Here is a 19152-nt window from a genome sequence, read left to right on the forward strand (position 1 = left end):
TGCTTGTGCATGGGACAGTAGCTGAGGGCAGTTGTAATGTAAGTTCCTGAACTTGCGTAGCTTGTTCTTTTAAAAGGTAGTTTTGTTTTCATGTTCCTGCAATTGGGAATTAATGCTAAGGATCTTGCTTGTGACTGGGTGAGGTTGACCCATATGCCACACCCAGGAGCATGGGAATTTTCAAGACGAAAACTAAAAGACTGGAAATGACGAAACTAATATGGCTTAAACATACTGATATAGAACCTCAACAACTAAAGTTGCAGGCTTATAATGATCACTCTTTCTTAAGTTCCAACATTAACACAATGCTCTCAACAAATGCTGCAATAGGTAAGCATACCATCCTAAGTTGTAGGTCTTCTACCTAGCTGATGCCTTTTTTTTTCTGAGAGAGAATTTGCTAATGCAGTAAAATGGGAATCCTTCTGCTTGTATATGCATGGCATGACCAAATTATCTCATCATAAGCATTAAGTGAATAGCTGCACTGGTGTATGCTGTGCAAGTCAGAGTCCCTGTGATCTGGCTTTTAGTATCAGAAATCAAATCAGAGTGCAGTTTGGAAGAAACATCAGATGAATGTGCAGACTGAATTGGTGGTGCATCCAATGGCTTGTGAAAACAAAATTCACTGTTTTCATTCAGTTGGAAATCAGGTATATCTTCCGCCATTGCAGCTCTTGTGTGCAGCATGCAACTATTCATTCGCTCTTTTGGCAGCTCCTCTTCAAATCCCAAAGGACTGGCGGCACAACTCCACCAGTTCCCATGGCTTCCAATTAGGCATTAACCATTTGTCTATGCATAGCTTGGCTTAACTTGCCCTATCGATCCCAGGGCCACATATATCTGATGATTCCTTGGGAATCGGCCGGATGATTGGATGGTTACTACGAATCAAAATGGCATGAAACAAAATAAATTTCAAACAGCTTTCTTAGATTCAAATTCATTCCACATTTAAGTGGTGGTAGTTTCATTCCGAAACCACATAAATGACCCTTCTAACAGATTAATAGACAAGACTACATCCATGCTATTTTGCAACTTTAATTATTTATTACTTCATAATAGCACCATTCATCAACACAAACTGTGTTCTGATATATTCTGCTGGATCACCTCTTCTCTATGATGTACAATTTCACAATGTCGAATGGAGTTACCTGTCTGACGTTCTCAGGAATCATAGAATGTTCCAGTCCCTTAAACAGAGATATTTTGTTAAAAACATTCAGTCGCATTCTACAAATGCGATCCTGGTGGGACATACTAGATCATAATTTCCATTTGCATCTACTTCCTGTAAAGAATCTTCGCAACATCACATCAAGATTAACCAGCTGATATGAACCTTAAAGATATTATCTGCTCAGCTCCTATTTCCTGCAATAAAATCAGTGAGTGGAAAATAGGAAAACACAATCACTGGATTCAAAACATAAACATGGAGGAGTCAAACTTTCAGGAATCCTAGAGTAAGTTTGCAGCTCTCCTAGCACTAGCACAGAAGTTCGCAATGTTGCAACCCAGACCATCCATACATTTACCCTTTCACAAAAATAAGAAAAAAATATATATGAAAACATAGCTTTTTTTCGAAAGCTCATCCCACGCCAAGTCTCTCTATTCATCTGCACATTGGCTTTGGTGAGCGATGGGCCTGAGCGATGTCAGCCTCGGAGGAACAGTAGCAAAGCCCTTCCTTATTTTTCTCCACCACCTTCAGTATGCTCTCAAACACAGAAACCTCGCAGGGGATCCTCAGAACACCTTCCTGCTGGAACCCGAACTCCTCTTCTGCTTCTCTGAGCAGAACTGCGAAGGCTCGGTGACCCAAATACTCGGTAGGGATCACAAACCTCTGCATTTCCTCTCCAACGCATACAGCGAGATATCCCTTGGGGACATCTCCGGAGAGTGCCGAATATGAAGTGTCGGAGAAGGAGAGGGTCCTCTTCAGGAACTTGATGCTCTTGCTGTTGCTCTTTGGTGCAACTGCAAGCTTCTTCCACTTCTTTAGCATCTGCTGAAGCCTAACTATCTCTGTGATCTTGTTGGGCTTCTTGGAATCCATGGATCTTATTTGATAGCTTCCCAAATGCTTCAAGAAGACAAAAACTCTCTCTTCGCGTCGGCAGTGATGGTCTGAGATGCCATGGTGGGTGGTGCTTCAGAATTTAAAGAGAGCTCCAATCCTTTGTTCAGTATTTTTCTTTTGTTTATTTTTATATGGCTATTGGTCATCTACCTGGGTTTCTGAGATCATTGCCTGGGGAATCAAACTGACCAACGGTTCCCTCTTTCAAAATACTCGTATAAATCGGCCAACAACTTTTTTTAGCAAGTCTGGGCCTCATTCATTGGTTTCTGGAAAAAGGCATCGCTTTTTGGTCTTGTGCATAAGAAGGGTCTTGCACTGTTGATTCCGATCAAAATGCAGATCTTTTTACAGTCTTCCTATTTCGTACAGCATAAACACTCTATATGTACCGTCCTAACATGTGATTCTCGTACAATATTTATTATGTTACTGTCTCGAACGCCAGAGCGATCAAGTTTCATGGAATACCTCTTTCTACTCAATAATGCAATTATTGAATCCATATTGGCGAGATAGCAAATCCAATATTTTTTCATCCTCTATCTTCTTTTATGGGGTGTGGGTGCTTGGGAGAACGTGACAGAGAGCAGAGTCGCATGTGAAGTGCCTATCTTATGTGTAGCAAAAAAAAAAAATTATTTGGTTCAACATAATTATTATAATGCCCACTGAACCGTCTTTTAATCATTTTGAGGATCCAGAGTAAGTATCTCTCTTGTGTTTCCAATTCATCAGTAACAAATATCCTTTCAAATTTGATAGATCATGAGTGGGGAAGTTTGGGATATAGCAATTCAAGAATAAGCTGTTTTTTTTGTGAATGAAAGTTTTCCTTCAGTTCTCAATATCTGTAGGAAAATATTAATGGGTGTTTCTGTTATCGATGCTTACCAAAGTAAACAAGAAAACAAACCAACCTTTTAACAAGTTTACCGAAGTATGGAAACTAGAAACTGATCTTAAAATTCACCACCAATTCCCAATACTGTTTTTGATTTTAATTGTGATAAAGTATGGCCTACTTGAGAGTCTGCTCCAGAGAAATGTTGGTGAAGGGGATAACTAGAGCCCTTGCTTTAGAAGAAACATACCTCGATCAGTTATCCGGGTGATGATGATATATAGAAGAGGCTTTAAACTTTATGATTGAAAGTCAGTTTTTATAATTTTAGATCTAAAATAATCATTTCAGACATCCATATCCAATGTGCTGCTACCTGTTGCATTCTTTGAGGCACATTGATTGACTGGTTTCAATTAACATAGTTTCTCTTTAGATGCAATTCTTTTGCTAATGAGATGGAAGAGGTATGTTTATTTATGGATCTCTCTCTTTTGACTGGTTATAGTGGAACATGCTGCTCAGGCACATTGGTGATGTTTATGGGCTGCCATCGGCATTAAAACCAGGTTCTAGCATTTGGAGACTGGAGCCGCCCGGATTAGATGAACAATCAAGGTCCACATCTAGATCAAACACTGAACCAGTGGTGGTGGGGAATTCTATGAAACCACCAAATTGGTGGGGTGCGTTGGTCAGCCGCGCCCACACCACTAGGATCCCTTTGCTCCTTGGCGTCCACCCTTAGATTTGGTAGTACCGCCTCGACTGAGGAAAGGCAACGCCGAATTGATTTGGATGTTCGGCAAACTTAAACTCCTTAATTTTGACACAACCCAAGGTTACTAGCTGCAGCTTATCTTGAAATGGCACAAGATGGAGGTTGGCTCCTTTCTTGGAATCTTTGAACAATCTCTTTGAAGTATTCTTTTTTTCATCAAGAGTGTGAGTCGGCCGAAAGGCGGTCCAGGGCTTTAAAAATGAGACTTAGATGGGATATATTTAGCGATAGTAGTAATGCCATTGGAGTCCAAGCTCATGTGAAAGGAATTGTTTACTGTCATCCATCCAAGTGGTAAGACTTTGCGAGGAGAAAGTGTTTGTTTACTGCTGTATCCAAATGGGAAGGGAGGTTTTCAGGTCATGTGAAGTTCTGTGGATGGTGGAGTTTCTTGGCATCGGGTACAGCACACAGGACCGTCAAATACCTTACTTGGAAGCACGTACTCTTTCTTAGAGAATACTCCTTGACCGCTTGCATCTCGCAAGTCGTTATTACGGTTGTGATGCCGACCTTTTCCATGCGTAATATTGTCATGATATAGAGCTATGGACGTCCTATTTCTTTCCTTTCTTTATGCAAATTTCAAGATATGCCATGGTTTTACGAGCTCTAGAAAGTTAAGAATGAACCCCTTTTTTTTTCCAAAATGGAGCTCGCGAAGGGAGTGGATCAGATGAAAAAAAAAATCCTCCAGACCGTCGTACATGTTTTATTTAGACCGCATGAATAGTTAGCAGAGGATTATCGCACGCCAACAATTCGAATCTAAATTAATTTATTCTATTATATATATATTTATAATTTTAAAATAAAAAATAATTTAATGTTCTAGAGGCCGGATGTGTTGGAAACTAAGATTTGAGTGTAATCCTCAATTTTTACAGTAAAATTTTTATACCATCTCCATTTGTAAATGTAGATCAATGGATCAAACCATGTAAATATTATGTGTTCTTTTTTCTTCCTGTTTCATTATTATTTCTATCTGTTGCTACATCATGATATAATTGTGATGTTGAAATGGCACTGGTACTACATTATTGTGATACGAAGATTAGTTGATCGGTATACAATATTTGTTAGGTAATCTGTCAAATCTAAGGTACGAGCAGCAATGACTCCCAATATATCTCCATGAATTTCTCTAAATGTGAAATTTTTCATAATTAAGCATGCACCACGTGGCCATGCACCATACCAATCACACGCAGTCGTTCCATGCGGTGGAGATCGAGTTATAAATTCTCCATGCTGTGTCAGCTATAGAATCTCATGTTCAGCACTCCTACGGGGGTTTTGTGTACTTCGGTGCTGCATCTTTATTTAATCTGTAGCTTTGGATGCTCTGGCGTCCGGCAGTTACTTTTAGTTGGGCAGCGTCGTTCAAAACACCAGCTCCCTGAAAAATGACTGAATTGTTCAAAGGCAGGCACGAACCTCAAGGGCTTTCTGGATCTCTCTGCCTTCTTTTTTTTTCTTTTTTTGGCGATCTCATGCATGCACATGCCGTGGGCAACATCTTGCTAAAAGAATGCCAACTTGAGAGAGAATTTTGGGCTTCCGCCCGATTCCATGTGATTGGATCCAAAGATGGATACGTTTAATTTCTAAAGCAATGTAATCGTTCTTTAATAGTCGCGGATTAGTTCTTCTACGTTTTTTTTTTGGGGCATTGAGACAGTCAACCACATCATCATTATCATCAGCACAACCACCACTAGGTCCGGTCAAATCTCCAGTTGAATCTTCTCCTTCAATCATATGCCATACCAACCCGAAACCGTAGGGAAAGACATAAAAAGAAATGCTTAAATTAATTAGATCTGAAATGGAAACTCACATGATGAACACCATAGTCTTTGGGAGTAGGAGCTGACCCTGTAGCAGAAGAGCATAGATCGCGAGGCGCAAAGCGCTTGGTAAAAAAGTTCTTTTTTATTGAAATATTTTTTCTAAAAGCCTAGTACTTAAATATATGCTGCATAAAAAAATAATTTTTGTATGTTTGATTGATCATAGTAAAAAAAAGCATATTTCAGAATAGCTTATGTTTGATTGAATATTTATATTTTTGAAAAAGTTGTGTAAAATACTTCTTCTGCCTTTAATAAGTAGAGAGATCTTTTGGAGAAAAAAATATTCTAATTTCCAACCAGTAAAAAATGAGAATAGAATTTTTTTCATGCTCTATATAAAAATTTTTTTTCCATAAAATATTTAAGTTTTATTTTTATGAAAAATCTACTTTTTTATCTCTCTTTTTTGAAAACTCTAATCAAGTTTGAGGCATCTCTTCGTCTTTCCATCAACCCCCTCCCCACCCTGCAGCATGCAGACCCAGCATTCTAGTGAAAAACAATTATTTTTTTTCAGAATCTAAGTTAAAAGGTACTCAAGAAAATTCTTTTTAATTTTTGAGTAGTTAAATGTGGTTTAGAAATTCAGTAGCTAGGTTATCTTCCACCAGTCACACATGCCCTCCATCAAAAGTTCTATCAATTTCTTTATCCCATCTACGCATGTACTCCAACCTTTAAAGTCTCGTCGCCGGACCCTTAATGGAGGTTGGCAGTCAAATTTCCTCTTTATCTAGCATTTTGGGCTCGTTTGGTTCGCGGAAAGCATTTTTTCTCCTAAAAATATGATTTCTGAAAAACAAATTCCCAGAAAGAGGATGCCTAGAAAAGTACTTTTGGCATGTTTGATTGACCATGGAAAAGTGACAAATTCCCAAAATGCTTATGTTTAGTTAGCCATCCACTTTTCTGAAAAAGTTATGTATAATTCCTAGTATGCCCTTAATAAAAATTAGGTCTTTAATGCCTCTTTAATGCTTCTTTAATGCTGAAGGGTCTTTTTGGGAAAAAGTAAAAATAGAGTGATTCCCGCCTCATGGGAAAGTAACTTTCTCATGTTTCTCATGGGAAAGACTTTCCATGAAATGTGGGAATCATATTCTCATGGGAATAAAACTTTTCCGTCTCTCTTCTGTAAAAACTCCAACCAAACAAGAGGCATCTCATTACTTTCCCGTTGACCACACTTTCCTCCCTTCTTTTCCCGCGAACCAAACGAGCCCTTTATGGAAATGTCTAAAAATGACTATTTTTTTTGATGATTTTAAAAGGGACTAGTTGCATGGCATTCTTAGCCACCATCAAGTAAACTGAGAGTATCGTTGTTGAGCCTGGCCTAAGGCCCTGTTTGGGGGAGCTGTTGGCAGTAGAGCTGTTAGAAGTAGAGCTGTTGGAAGTAGAGCTGTCTGAAGTAGAGCTGTTATAAAAAGCTGTTTGCTGTTTGGTAACTACGTTCGTAAAGTGCTGTGGTACTTTGTTTTGTGTTTGGTAAACAAACTGAGGAAGTACTTTTATATGACAAAATTACTATAAAGGACATTGCATAGTATTATACAACAGAACATAATAAAACATAACATAAATTAATACATAAATATACGATATAGTATAATATTATTGTAATATAAAATAATATTATGTTAATATAGCATAATAGTAATATAATTATTAGAGTAAATTAATATTTGGTAATATAACATAATATTAAATTATTTAACATAACATATTAATGTATGATGATATAATATAATATATATTATATTTATAGTATAATACAATAATAAAAGTATAAAATATTATAATTATTAGTATAAATTAATTTCTCATAATATAACATAATATTAAATTATTTAAAATAACATATTAATGTATTATAATGTAATGTAATATAATACAATATTTATAGTATAATACAATAATAAAGGTATAAAATATTATAATTATTATTATAAATTAATTTTCCATAATATAACATAATATTAAATTATTTAAAATAACATATTAATGTATTATAATGTAATGTAATATAATATAATATTTATAGTATAATACAATAATAAAGTTATAAAATATTATAATTATTAGTATAAATTAATTTTTCATAATATAACATAATATTAAATTATTTAACATAACATATTAATGTATTATGATATAATATAATATGATATTATATTTATAGTATAATACAAAAATAAAGGTATAAAATATTATAATTATTAGTATAAATTAATTTTGCATAATATAACATAATATTAAATTATTTAACATAACACATTAATGTATTATGATATAATATAATATGATATTATATTTATAGTATAACACAAAAATAAAGGTATAAAATATTATAATTATTAGTATAAAATAATTTTTCATAATTTTCCATAAAATAATTTCCCGCGGTCCATGGGCTCTTCTTCGTGGTCCACGCTCGAGGAGGACCTCAGCGTGGGCCGCGAGGTTGATGATAAAAAAAAAACAATAGATTGATTTTGGAAGGTATGGAAAAGGATTAAAATTTTTTTCTTCTAAAATGTGGTTCAAGAGACGCATACAAAATTGAAAAGAAAAATACCTTTTCTTATGGAAGGGAGTCTGACGGCTAGGGTTCTTGGCTCCAGCAGATTTTTAAGTTTATAAAGGGACAAACTATGTAATTATGTTATTTTAATATGGGCATTTTTGTCAAAAATACAGCTTTCCGAAAAAGCTGAAACAGCTTCCTCCCAAAAGCTCCAAATTGGAGCTTCCTCCCAAAAGTTGTTTTCAGCTTCCCGCAAAAGCTGAAACAGCTTTTTGAAAAATTTACCAAACACAGTTTTTCATCTAAAAGTACTTTTGGAGGGCCAGAAAGTGCTTTCTGGCCCTCCAAAAGCTCCCCCAAACAGGGCCTAAATGTAACATATATATAGATATTTTAGACATGCTAGCTTTAGGACCTGGGCTGAAACAATACGAAAGTGAGAACGAGGTCTGAGTACTGGCCCAACAAAACCCCGGATGACAATTCAAGTTTATCTAGAACTCGGAGACTTCACCTGTTTAATTTTTCTCTTTCTCCTCTGATTTTCACCACCAAATCGTCGGGCCTAGCCCTTCGGGCTAGCCCACGAGCCCTAATTTGTTTTTTGAATTTGACTTGGCAGATTTAGTCAGCTTACATTTTAAGTTTTTAACCAGCCCATGCATGCACATGTAAACTCAAATATGATGTTTGAGGGCCGGGCAACCTAACCCAACCCAACCCGGCCCCAAACTTGATCATACGACAAGGGTACGAAGCTGATGCAATGCAACACTGATTTGTTTCTATGATCAAAATTGTATACCTGCGCAGCCTAACAGCCGATTCGTGTGAAAGAAGATGAATCCTTCTTTCGTCCGAAAGATGCATCCTCATCCCTTTCCCACGTTCGTGTTCGAATTGGCATCTGACTAGGGCTTTTAGAAGGACAAGTCTGAACAAATTTCATTTGATTTTAGGGCATGCCCCTCTCTCCGATACAAATTTTAGAGAATTTTATATGTTATTATTTTCCTATTTTATTCTCAAAGTAGTCCACTTTCTTAGAAATAGGCATCCTAACATTTTGTGTACATAAGCAGTACTGTTGCCGCATGGTGCAAGAAGGTTGGCATGACTTGCAACTTTTTGACGCAAATAGATATTGGTTGACTACGGAATTGCCAAAGCCAGTATCCAAAGTTTTTTTGCGAGCATGTAACATGCATCCTGAAGTATTTTCCATGAAAACAATCCCTTCTATCCAATTAAAGTTTAAGTCGATTAACTTTTCCCATCAAGAGTAATTACTTCGAGCATGAAGTAACTACCTTCTCGACTTCATACTTTTAGCTCTTCATGGATTATTTAAACTGCGTCCTTCCCATCATAAAATCAAACCATGATGGACATTTCACATAAAGAGATTTATTTAAATTTATTTTTCTTATTTCAGCAGCAAAAATTGTTCTGTCTCATCAATTGAACATCCAATTTACTCATTCTGATCGTGACAGAGTGGCATGTCGTAATGTGCCATAGATGGTCGGCACTAACATTTTGGGACCTAAAATTGATCAGCTATTGGCTATTGCAACTTGCAATGCAGGAAATCTTTCAACACTTACTCACTAGATGGATGGAATATCTAATTTCCATCAACATTAGCGTCTCTTCTGCAGACCAAGCTTCAACATCGGCCACCTTCCATGGATGCCCCTTGTAAGCTGCCATGGTACGTTTAGCCACTCTTCTGGGCTTACAGGTAATTTTCTCCGGCCACCTACCAACTTGACCTAACTTTAGTAAAAGTCCGAAACCACTGCAGGCCGGCGTCTCAATAAGGGAGATGATTGGCTTGCCTGCCCAACAAGCACCTTCCATGCACGCTCGTTTGGTTTGCGGAAAAAAAAAAAAAAGGAGAAAAGTGTGGTTAATAATAAAGTAAAAAGATGCTTCTTGTTTGGTTAGAGTTTTCAAAAAAGAGACACGAAAAAGTTATATTCTCGTGGAAATATGATTCCCACATTTCATGAAAAAGTTACTTTTCTATAATCCGAGAATCGAAACATTTTAATTTTTTTTCCAAAGAGGCCCTTCAAGGATTCTCATTTGATCCAAAGCATTAAAGACCTAATTTTTATTAAGGGTATAATAGGAATTACACATAACTTTTTCAGAAAAGTGGATGGTCAACCAAATATGAGCACTCTAGAAATCTGTCATTTTTTCATGGTCAACCAAACATGTCAAAAGTACTTTTTGAGGCATCCTCTTATCAGAAATCTGTTTTTCAGGAATCATATTCCTATGAGAAAAAATGCTTTCCATGAACCAAACGAGCCCTTATAGTTTTTTCCTTTTTTCCCCCCCCAATTCTTGGTTGGTCAGCAATGCTCCTGTGTGAGGCTTTTGTGCCCCTCTACTCGCATCCTTTGCATCAAACCAGTCTCATGGTCATGGAAAGTTGATTACTCAAGTCAGTTGTTAAAAAAAAAAATGCTGTCTAATAATGAGTTAGTTTGTGTCGCTATATGATTTGCTTGATCAAAAAAATAACTAAACTTGACTTTGATAGAAGGATTCACTCAAATATATAATTCAATAGTGCATATTAATATCCTTCCGTGGAAGAGGTAGAGCTTATGGATTCGATCCTGAAAGGTTGCACCATTGCCACCATTATTTTCAATAAATTCTCAAAAGAAAGAAAAAAGAAAAAGGATGTATACTGATACCATTGCTGCAGCCAAATGCATCAATCATACCTTCATCTTTGAATGCCAGCAAGTATTCATCACCCATACATATCTATTTGTCTGTATATGTATGTGTGTGTGTATTACTAATAATCTTTGAAATTATTAACCATATTTGGTACAAAGGGATATAAATCTTTTTAATCACTTTCATTGAAGAAATACAAAGGGATATAAATCAGATGCGAGCGTATACCTATTTTTCAAATTAGTTATATAAAAGAATCCATTGGGCTTAATATGGAAGGTTGAGCAACAATCTTTATAAATTAAACATGAAATAGTAAAATCTAATAAATAAATAGATGGATTTTTGATTATGCATGTGAAATTTAGTTTATATCCAAACTTAGTTCCAAATATGGTGAAAAGTCTATTAATCCCTATCACCAAATCCATTCTATAAATTTAAGTTATATTTTATTCTAGGCCTTGCACAATCAAGTTTTCCTATTAGGTCACTAATCAAGATTATGCATAATAGAATAGAAATGGCATCGCGTAGGGTACCCACAAATTTTTTACTCTATCTTTATCCAAACTCGTTTAAAATCCTACTATCCGGGCTCATCTCAAATCCAATTAAAAATGTATCCAAAATTTTCAAATCCATCCCATCAAAAAATAGTAAATTCGTCGGATACCGAAACCGACTCGATTAATCTTTATTTGGATCAGGTTATTCAAGTCAAGTTGGATACCCGACCCAAAATTATAGAAAAATAAAAAAAAGGATAAAAACTAATGAACTGAATATAAATGATATCAAGCAAAAATCAATTATACATGATCAAACTTCCAATTCAAACATAAACAAATAAATATAATATATATACGAACATTAAGTTCATAATCCACTCACCCCCTATTGTATATATATTTGTAAAATTTTATAAATTATATACATAATATATAACCGGATTTAGAGAGTAGATATTCAAGGGTCAAGTTTCAAATATGTTCTCAATTCTAAAAAAAATTAATTTTAAATTCTAAATTCTTCGCAAATCCTATATGGTTTTACTAAATGGATCCTATTAGGAATCGGACGGATCGGATGTCTAAAAAATCTACCAAGCTACCATTTCTATGCCTATTCTGTTGCGATGAATGAGAGAGTTACCAATATGATTAGATTTTGCATGGAAAGTTATCAAAAGCCCCCCTCAACAGTGGGAGTTGTACGGTATATTTTTTATCTATTTTTTTCTCTTAATTAATGTATGAATAAGCCATAAGGTGAATGGAGTGTATTAATTCAAGATGCGAATGATCGTAACTGTGATGTGAGTGCTTTAGAGATTTGTTTATATAATAGAATAAACTGTAAACTGGTACAAGGAGGCGGAACGGATGGTTTCCTTCCTCTTTTTGTCTTGTAACGGAATGCGAAATGCGCCGCCTACTTTTACGTAGCGTTTTAAACAAGTAGTATGACTTGGATGCCGGAAAAAACCTCGGCGGCTTTGAAATTTTATCTTTTCTTCTATTTTATAAATTATTACATAATCAATTACCGGCGTTCAACACGTACGGAAGGCTCTTTTGATGTACAATTAATATTGCACAAGAACTTAATGGCAAATAATAAGCAAGTGTTTTACACACACATACAAAAAAAAATTCAAGCACGAAAGCTGGATTCTTTTCTATAGAGTTGAAAAATTGAAGAGATCCAATCACCGGTCGACATGGTGTTGGAAGGATCAATTTGTCGAACACAACAGCTTATGCATGGCATTACAGCTTGGACCTGTCCGCTCCAAACTTCGTGTCAGCAAGGATCTTGACTCTAACGGATCAAAAAAGATTTGGTATTGGATCTTTCCTATTTCATATTTAAATTGGATCAGGCCCAATCAACTAATCATGATCGGATCCATACTATACGATGATACCTGATTGCATAGATCTCGAAAATTCATGTAACGTGTTGTCCATGCACACCATGGATTCCATGCTCTGATAGCCTACATTGGAGACATATGGATGGCCATAGAGCTCCACAAACCTTCCAACTTTTTTTTTCGGCTGCTCACACTATCCTAGCATGAGCACAGCCAGCTACATCAGCATCAAGCAAACAACGTCACAAAGCAAAAGAAACAGAAAACTGGTGAGTCTAAAGATTCTTCAGAGTGGTACGCAGCGAAGGAGACGACCGAGTCAGCAGCCTGGTTCGCCTTTCGACGAACATGTCTGATCTGGAGAATTCGGTACTCCCATAGCATCTGATGAATGTCGCTCAGAAGCGCGGGTGCTCCACCTCCTCCCGCCCCTCCTTCTTAAGGCGCGCCATCAGGGAAGCTGAGTCTTCCTCCAAAACGAATTTATGCTGCGATAAAGCGAAGGTGAGCCATGATCTCTTTCGCTCTCTAGATGCACGCATGGTCGAAACTTTCCGGTACACATTATTCTATTTTTTATTCCTTGAAAAGATCTTAAAAATGGCATCAAAGCACATGACATCAAGAGAGAGGAATGTCCTCAACCACGTCCCCCGATCATGCATGCATCAATACATCCCTCGATCTCCACGGCCATGGGGGACTCGGGCCTAACTCGAATTTCTTCCACAAGTGCGGCCCTAAAATTTGTCACTGTCATAGCGTCCAAATTTTTCTCTTTTTCCTCCCTATTTTTTGGGTAGCTTCACAACGTTCTTTATTGGTCCCTGGAATGACACCGCTACCATTCCCTTCTTGCCAAAAGAGTCCCCATTTCCCCTCCCAGTAAAATCCAAAATGTCCACAATCGTCCCTTAAATCACGAAGTCGACCTCGCTTAGCTTCAGCCAAGTGGATGACTTCGTAAATAACTGGAGACACAGCTAAGAACTGATATTTCGCATGGCTTCCAATCTAAAGTTCGGTCATGGCACCATCGGGTGTTGCTCGGAAGCACGTTTCTCTCACTGAACGGGTGTCCATTAAATAGGGCTGCCTGCCGCTCTTCCTTCAAACCGAAGAACACAGAAGAAGGAAAAGTTACAGAGAGGAAGATGGAGTGGAAGAAGGGTTACCTCGATCTGATATTGGTGCCCTTGAGCCTCCTCTCCCCCATCCTATACCATATTTGGTTATGGCAAAGGATTAGGTCGCAGCCACAGCAGACCTTCATCGGGATCAATTCGGCCGGCCGGCGACTCTGGGTCTTTGCCATCATGAAGGTATCCTACCCACATATACATTTAATTTGGTTTTTGTTTGATATTTAGAATACCTGCAGTATTTGGTGGTGTTACTCCATGACCAGATGGCCTAAAACCTACATAGCTCAAGCGTGTGGTTTAGTTAGGTTATGAACACACTGCATCATGTGGCTTGAGATGTCTGCAATATATTAAACATTGATTATGATTTAGATGCAAGAATGTTAAGCCTAGGAGGCCGGTGTTATTTGATGAATGCATAACCATATTAACCTGCATGACTTGTTGCATTTGGATGTTTCCATAAGTTTGCTTTCATAACTCGAACATTATTTAATTTGTTAGCTTCCTTTCTTCTTTCTTAATTTTTGAGCGAAGATTTACCATCCCTAACAAGACTAATTGTGACGCTTTCATTGCAGGACGGCGATAAGAAAAATGTCCTTGCAGTGCAGACGATTCGTAACGCAATAATGGGTTCCACCTTGATGGCCACCACCTCCATCCTCCTCTGCTCCGGCCTCGCGGCCATGATCAGCAGCACATACAGCATCAAGCAGCCCCTGAACGACTCGGTCTACGGCGCGCATGGGGAGTTCGTGGTGGCTTTGAAGTACGTCACGCTTCTCGTGATCTTCCTCTTTTCCTTCCTCTGCTACTCCCTCTGCATCAGGTTCATCGGCCAAGTGAACTTTCTCATCAACGTCCCTCAAGGGGACGACAATTCCCTCGTGACGCCGGAGTACATTTCCAATCTCCTGGAGAAGGGTTTTGCCCTCAACATAGTTGGCAACAGACTCTTTTATGCAGGCCTTCCCATTATATTGTGGATATTTGGACCAGTTTTGGTGCTTCTATGCTCTGTCACCATGGTTCCAATACTGTACAACATGGACATTGCCTTTGGGCAAGGGAAGGGTGGTATCAGGAAAGAAGATAAGGTCGATGGAAAAATTTCTATGGCCGTGTAGGAGACTCGTAAAGGTGGTGCCGTTGTATTCCAATCTTCTGTCTTTTTTTCTTTTTTTTTTCCGCCAGCTTCTTTTTTCTAATTTTGTTGGCGATAGTTATGGCACCATTGTACGTTAAAAAAAATATATATCAAGGGCAGGGTTACTGGTGTTTTTGTATCATCATTCTTGATTTGTTTTCTTTAGAGTTGGTGCGGTAGAGAGGTTCCTTCGGGGTTCAGAATATGTACACTCCGTGGGTGTGGTGAAGTGTCACTCAAGTCAAGGAACAAAGGCCCCGTGCTGCACACGGTTAAGCTCGTGGGACAGCATTGAAAGGGTGTCGCAGTGTTCTCGTTTTAGCTTTTTCAAGTCCTTCTTTTTCTTTTTTTTTTTTTCTTTTTTCTTTTTTTTTTTTTTTTTTTTTTGGTCAAAACGGCAAATTATATAGCTCTAAAGTGAGTACATCCTGCCAGATCACAATAAAGTAAGGAGTACAGATCAGAAGAAATATCTCCTATAGATGTCCACAGGAACTCCCCAGAATGCCGTGCGACGAAAGAGGCAACCCAGTCTGCTGCCCTGTTCGCCTCCCGAAACACGTGGGCTACCTGGAAGCCACCAAACTCCTGAGCCAGTCTCCGAATCTCTCTAATAAGGGGATGACCATCCCCATATCTATCCACACCTCGGATCCAATCAACCACTACAGAGGAATCCCCCTCAAGAAGCACCCACTCGGCACCGAGGACTCTCTTCGCAAAAGACAATCCCTCCCATGCAGCTCGAAGCTCAGCCCCAACAACTGAAAGGCCCGTCGTGCGCTGACCCCCTGCTGCCACCATCCTACCCCAGGAGTCCCTGATCACAAATCCAACCCCTCCAGATCCACCATCCACCAACATACTCCCGTCGAAATTCACTTTGAGATGACCAAGGGGTGGGGGCACCCAAGAGACGAGGGCGAACCTGGGCGCTGTGAAAGCGGGTAAAGTGCCCCAGATGTCCCTAGCCATCTCACTAGTGAATACCGCAGAGGCTGCAATAACCTCCCCATACTGTAATAAAGCTCTGTCAACCACCATCCTCGATGACATCCTCCGACCCTCAAAAATGCCAGCATTCCTGTCCAACCAGATATAGTAAGCCAGATATGCTCTAAGAATACCCTCCTCACAAAAACTGGAACTCCGCATGGATGCTCTCAATAAAATAAATAGGGCCTGAGCCGACTCCACCGACTGGGGCAAGGGAACCGGCGATCTACTCCAAATCTCTCTCGCCCTCGGGCACTGCACAAGAACATGATCAATGGTCTCCTCTGCATCCGCACACTCCATGCAAAATTCCGTGACTCGTACTCCTCGCTGAACTAGTACACTTCTGGTAGGTAGGCATTCCCATGCCACCTTCCAGATGAACAGCGCCACACGCGGGTGAACCTGCATCCTCCAAATCCATCCTCCCTCTATCTGCCGTCTGGACTCCCTCCTGAACAGGGGAAAAAGATCCCTAGCTCGTACCCGCGTCCGTCCCGACGGCCTCCACACCAGCCTATCTGACTCCTCCCGAAAAAGACCCGGTAAAGCCAGAATCAACTCCGCCAACTGCTCTCCGAAAGTCTCCCGAATCAGCCCCTCCCTCCACTGACCCCCAACATGGTCAGTGGTCGAGTCCTTCCTCCATCTTGGTAAAATGCATAAAAACTACTCCGTTGGGAAGCGGAACTACGTTTTGCCAAGTATTGGGCTTCATGGTTAGATGTGGAATGAGGGGTTGTTTAACATTCTTTTACCAATGAAACGAGCGTGCCTTAAATTTTTCTTCTTAATGTTAAGAGGAAATTGATGTTTTTTAAAATTATTATTCTTTGAGACTTCGTCTCTTGGTAACTAATTCATTTTATCATATGAATATGTATCGATGCTTGATAATCCAATGTGCTGCAACAAGTTTACACATGTACAATGCCGACCTGAGTTTGGCCTGACCAATCTTTTAGCAGTTTCGATACTCTAGACCTACCAGCACCTTACCATCTCTCCCTATGACCATAGATCAACTGATTGAATCGGGGCGCTCATGTTGTATGAGCTGGTCTCGAGCCTGGTCCGTTAATTAGGTTAGCTCGGGCTCGCTGTAATTGTCCAGCCTGAAGTTTAGGCAGGCAGGCTTGTCCCAACTTCCAACCCATACAAAGTTGTTGGGTTGTGATCAAGCCCAAATCCAATCACGTCACAGTCTAGTGCAATGGGAATGCACCTTGTCTGATTGTCTCCATTGCAAGTGTAAAACCAGCATTATCCATTTTGCAGACGCAAATCATCATTTGTTACTCAAGTCATTTGCAATTGCCTTTATTTACCATTGTATACGTCGTGATGCAACCGCATATATCCAACAATGTTCTTGATGAGTGTATAAACATGCACAGACAATTTAGATCAAGCCCTTCCCATTTGCATTAATTACATCAAACTCATGGATAATTTTGATCAAGGGGGGTGTAAGAGATTATGCATGTGAAGAGGGGTAAAGTGGAGCTTGCTTGGAATTTTTTTGTACTTGATATTGTTTTAATCATGGTTCAACGTGAATTGTATATGACATGGCGCTAACAGACAACAGGGGAGAAAAAACAAAGATTTCTATAGCAAATGCTAAGGTAGCCACATTTGTGTGAAGAAAATTTTATAAACCAAAGTACAAGGTGATGGAAAAGTATTAATTAAGAAGCTGCGCATTAAATGGTCTTAAGAAGAATTAGAAAACCCTTGTTATGATTGCGAAGACTTCACTTAAATTTATGGACCACCAGACACAAGGCGAGTAACCAACATTTCCTTCTGATTCACAGTATTATCTAATTATGCACTTACTTGGTATTGCCGGGTCACTGTACGGATAATGCTGTGCATTTTATATAGGCATGTATGTTGATGGGAGGCAAAATGGATCGCCCTACTCCAGCATGGAGCCCCCCAATGCCGGCCAAGCAGACTTTGGAGCCGAGCAGGCTAGACCTCGGTCTCGCTAAGAGCCAGGCCGACCTTGGACCCTACCGAAGGCCGAGCCAACCTCGGCTAGAGGCCAAGCCGATCTCGCCCTGAGGCTGAGCTGACCTAGGCCCTGTCAACCTTGATCCCATCGAAGATTCCGCAGATCCTTAGAATCCATGTTCAAACAAATTTGGAAAGATATCTTCCGAATCCTCCGCCCGCAGGATTGATCTTCGTGATTCGCACCGCCTCCAGCTAATGACCAGCTGATCACAGTTCGACTCGAAATTTCAGGTAACGGTCGAAACCCCTCACCTTATAAAAAAGAAGTAGGAAAAGTCCTTTGGTAAGCCATAAGAGGTTATGAAAGGCACTCAAAAACTTTTCCTAATTTCTGAATCAACATTAATTTAGCCATCAGAAGGGCCTTCATGCAGGTCGGCTCTCTTTCTTCATCCCGGCCGGCGGCTTCTCAGATTTCTCCGACGTGGTCACCCATGGACCAAATTTCAACCACAACATATGTATAGAATTTTCTAAAATTATCTACTAGAGTAACTGCTATTCTTAAGGTGGTGCACTCTTGCTCCCATCCTCTGAACACCATGAGAATGCGATATGAGAGATTTTATTGAGGGACGATGGGAAAATGTCTTGAGTTGTCCGTTGAATGCATATAAAAGTATCACTGGACCCACCATGTACCACTATAGTGGCCGGTCATTTCCCATTCGTGGTACAAACTCTTGCAGTGACACCCATCCCTCGTGTACAATCCGGTGGGAGAAATATCTCGTGTGCGTGTAACCTGCCCTAATGCATCCATTTGTCATGAAATGACTTGTTCCACCCATCGGACCCATGATTTCATTAGTTAGGTCCCGCTGTGGGGTCCTTTCAGGTGAGACAAGTTATTTTTTAGCATATTATTCCCGTTGTCCCAGACAGAGCTAGACCTACCTAGATTAGAAACACCAACAAGCTATCAAAACACTATTACTGGTGCCACCAAGATGATAGCACAATTGAAACTGAGCTTTGCTTCCATCGGCGCGGTTCAGATTTGAATGTACGGGCATCGATTAAATGTTGGAAACCGGATGTTCCCTGCCTGGACACGCTCGGTGGGAATGCTATCTAGTCCAGCTGGCACTGAGGTGGCACCGGGGTGACGTACTCACACATGGGATGATCTATGA

The 19152-nt window shown here is 39.2% G+C and overlaps 2 protein-coding genes across 2 annotated transcripts; one reads left to right on the plus strand and one right to left on the minus strand.

Moving 5' to 3' along the window:
* Positions 1 to 1048: 1048 nt before the first annotated feature.
* LOC103702417 (auxin-induced protein 6B-like) lies at positions 1049 to 2276 on the minus strand. Its single transcript, XM_008784857.4, has one exon. The coding sequence runs from the start codon at positions 2078 to 2080 to the stop codon at positions 1634 to 1636; it is 447 nt and encodes a 148-aa protein (XP_008783079.2). The 5' UTR covers positions 2081 to 2276; the 3' UTR covers positions 1049 to 1633.
* A 10811-nt stretch (positions 2277 to 13087) lies between these two features.
* On the plus strand, positions 13088 to 15129 carry LOC103702416. Its single transcript, XM_039128439.1, has 2 exons — positions 13088 to 13204; positions 14427 to 15129. Exons 1-2 carry the CDS (start codon positions 13088 to 13090, stop codon positions 14973 to 14975), a joined length of 666 nt encoding a protein of 221 aa, XP_038984367.1. The 3' UTR covers positions 14976 to 15129.
* Positions 15130 to 19152: the final 4023 nt, after the last annotated feature.

Source organism: Phoenix dactylifera, chromosome 7 (genome assembly GCF_009389715.1).
Source record: "Phoenix dactylifera cultivar Barhee BC4 chromosome 7, palm_55x_up_171113_PBpolish2nd_filt_p, whole genome shotgun sequence".
Classification (NCBI taxonomy): Eukaryota; Viridiplantae; Streptophyta; class Magnoliopsida; order Arecales; family Arecaceae; genus Phoenix; species Phoenix dactylifera.

Coding starts and splice junctions, on each gene's coding strand:
- LOC103702417 (XM_008784857.4), bottom strand. CDS start 2,080: ATGGATTCCAAGAAGCCCAACAAGATCACAGAGATAGTTAGGCTTCAG.
- LOC103702416 (XM_039128439.1), top strand. CDS start 13,088: ATGAATGTCGCTCAGAAGCGCGGGTGCTCCACCTCCTCCCGCCCCTCC. Junction 13,205..14,426: donor TATGCTGCGATAAAGCGAAG/GTGAGCCATGAT, acceptor CTTTCATTGCAG/GACGGCGATAAGAAAAATGT.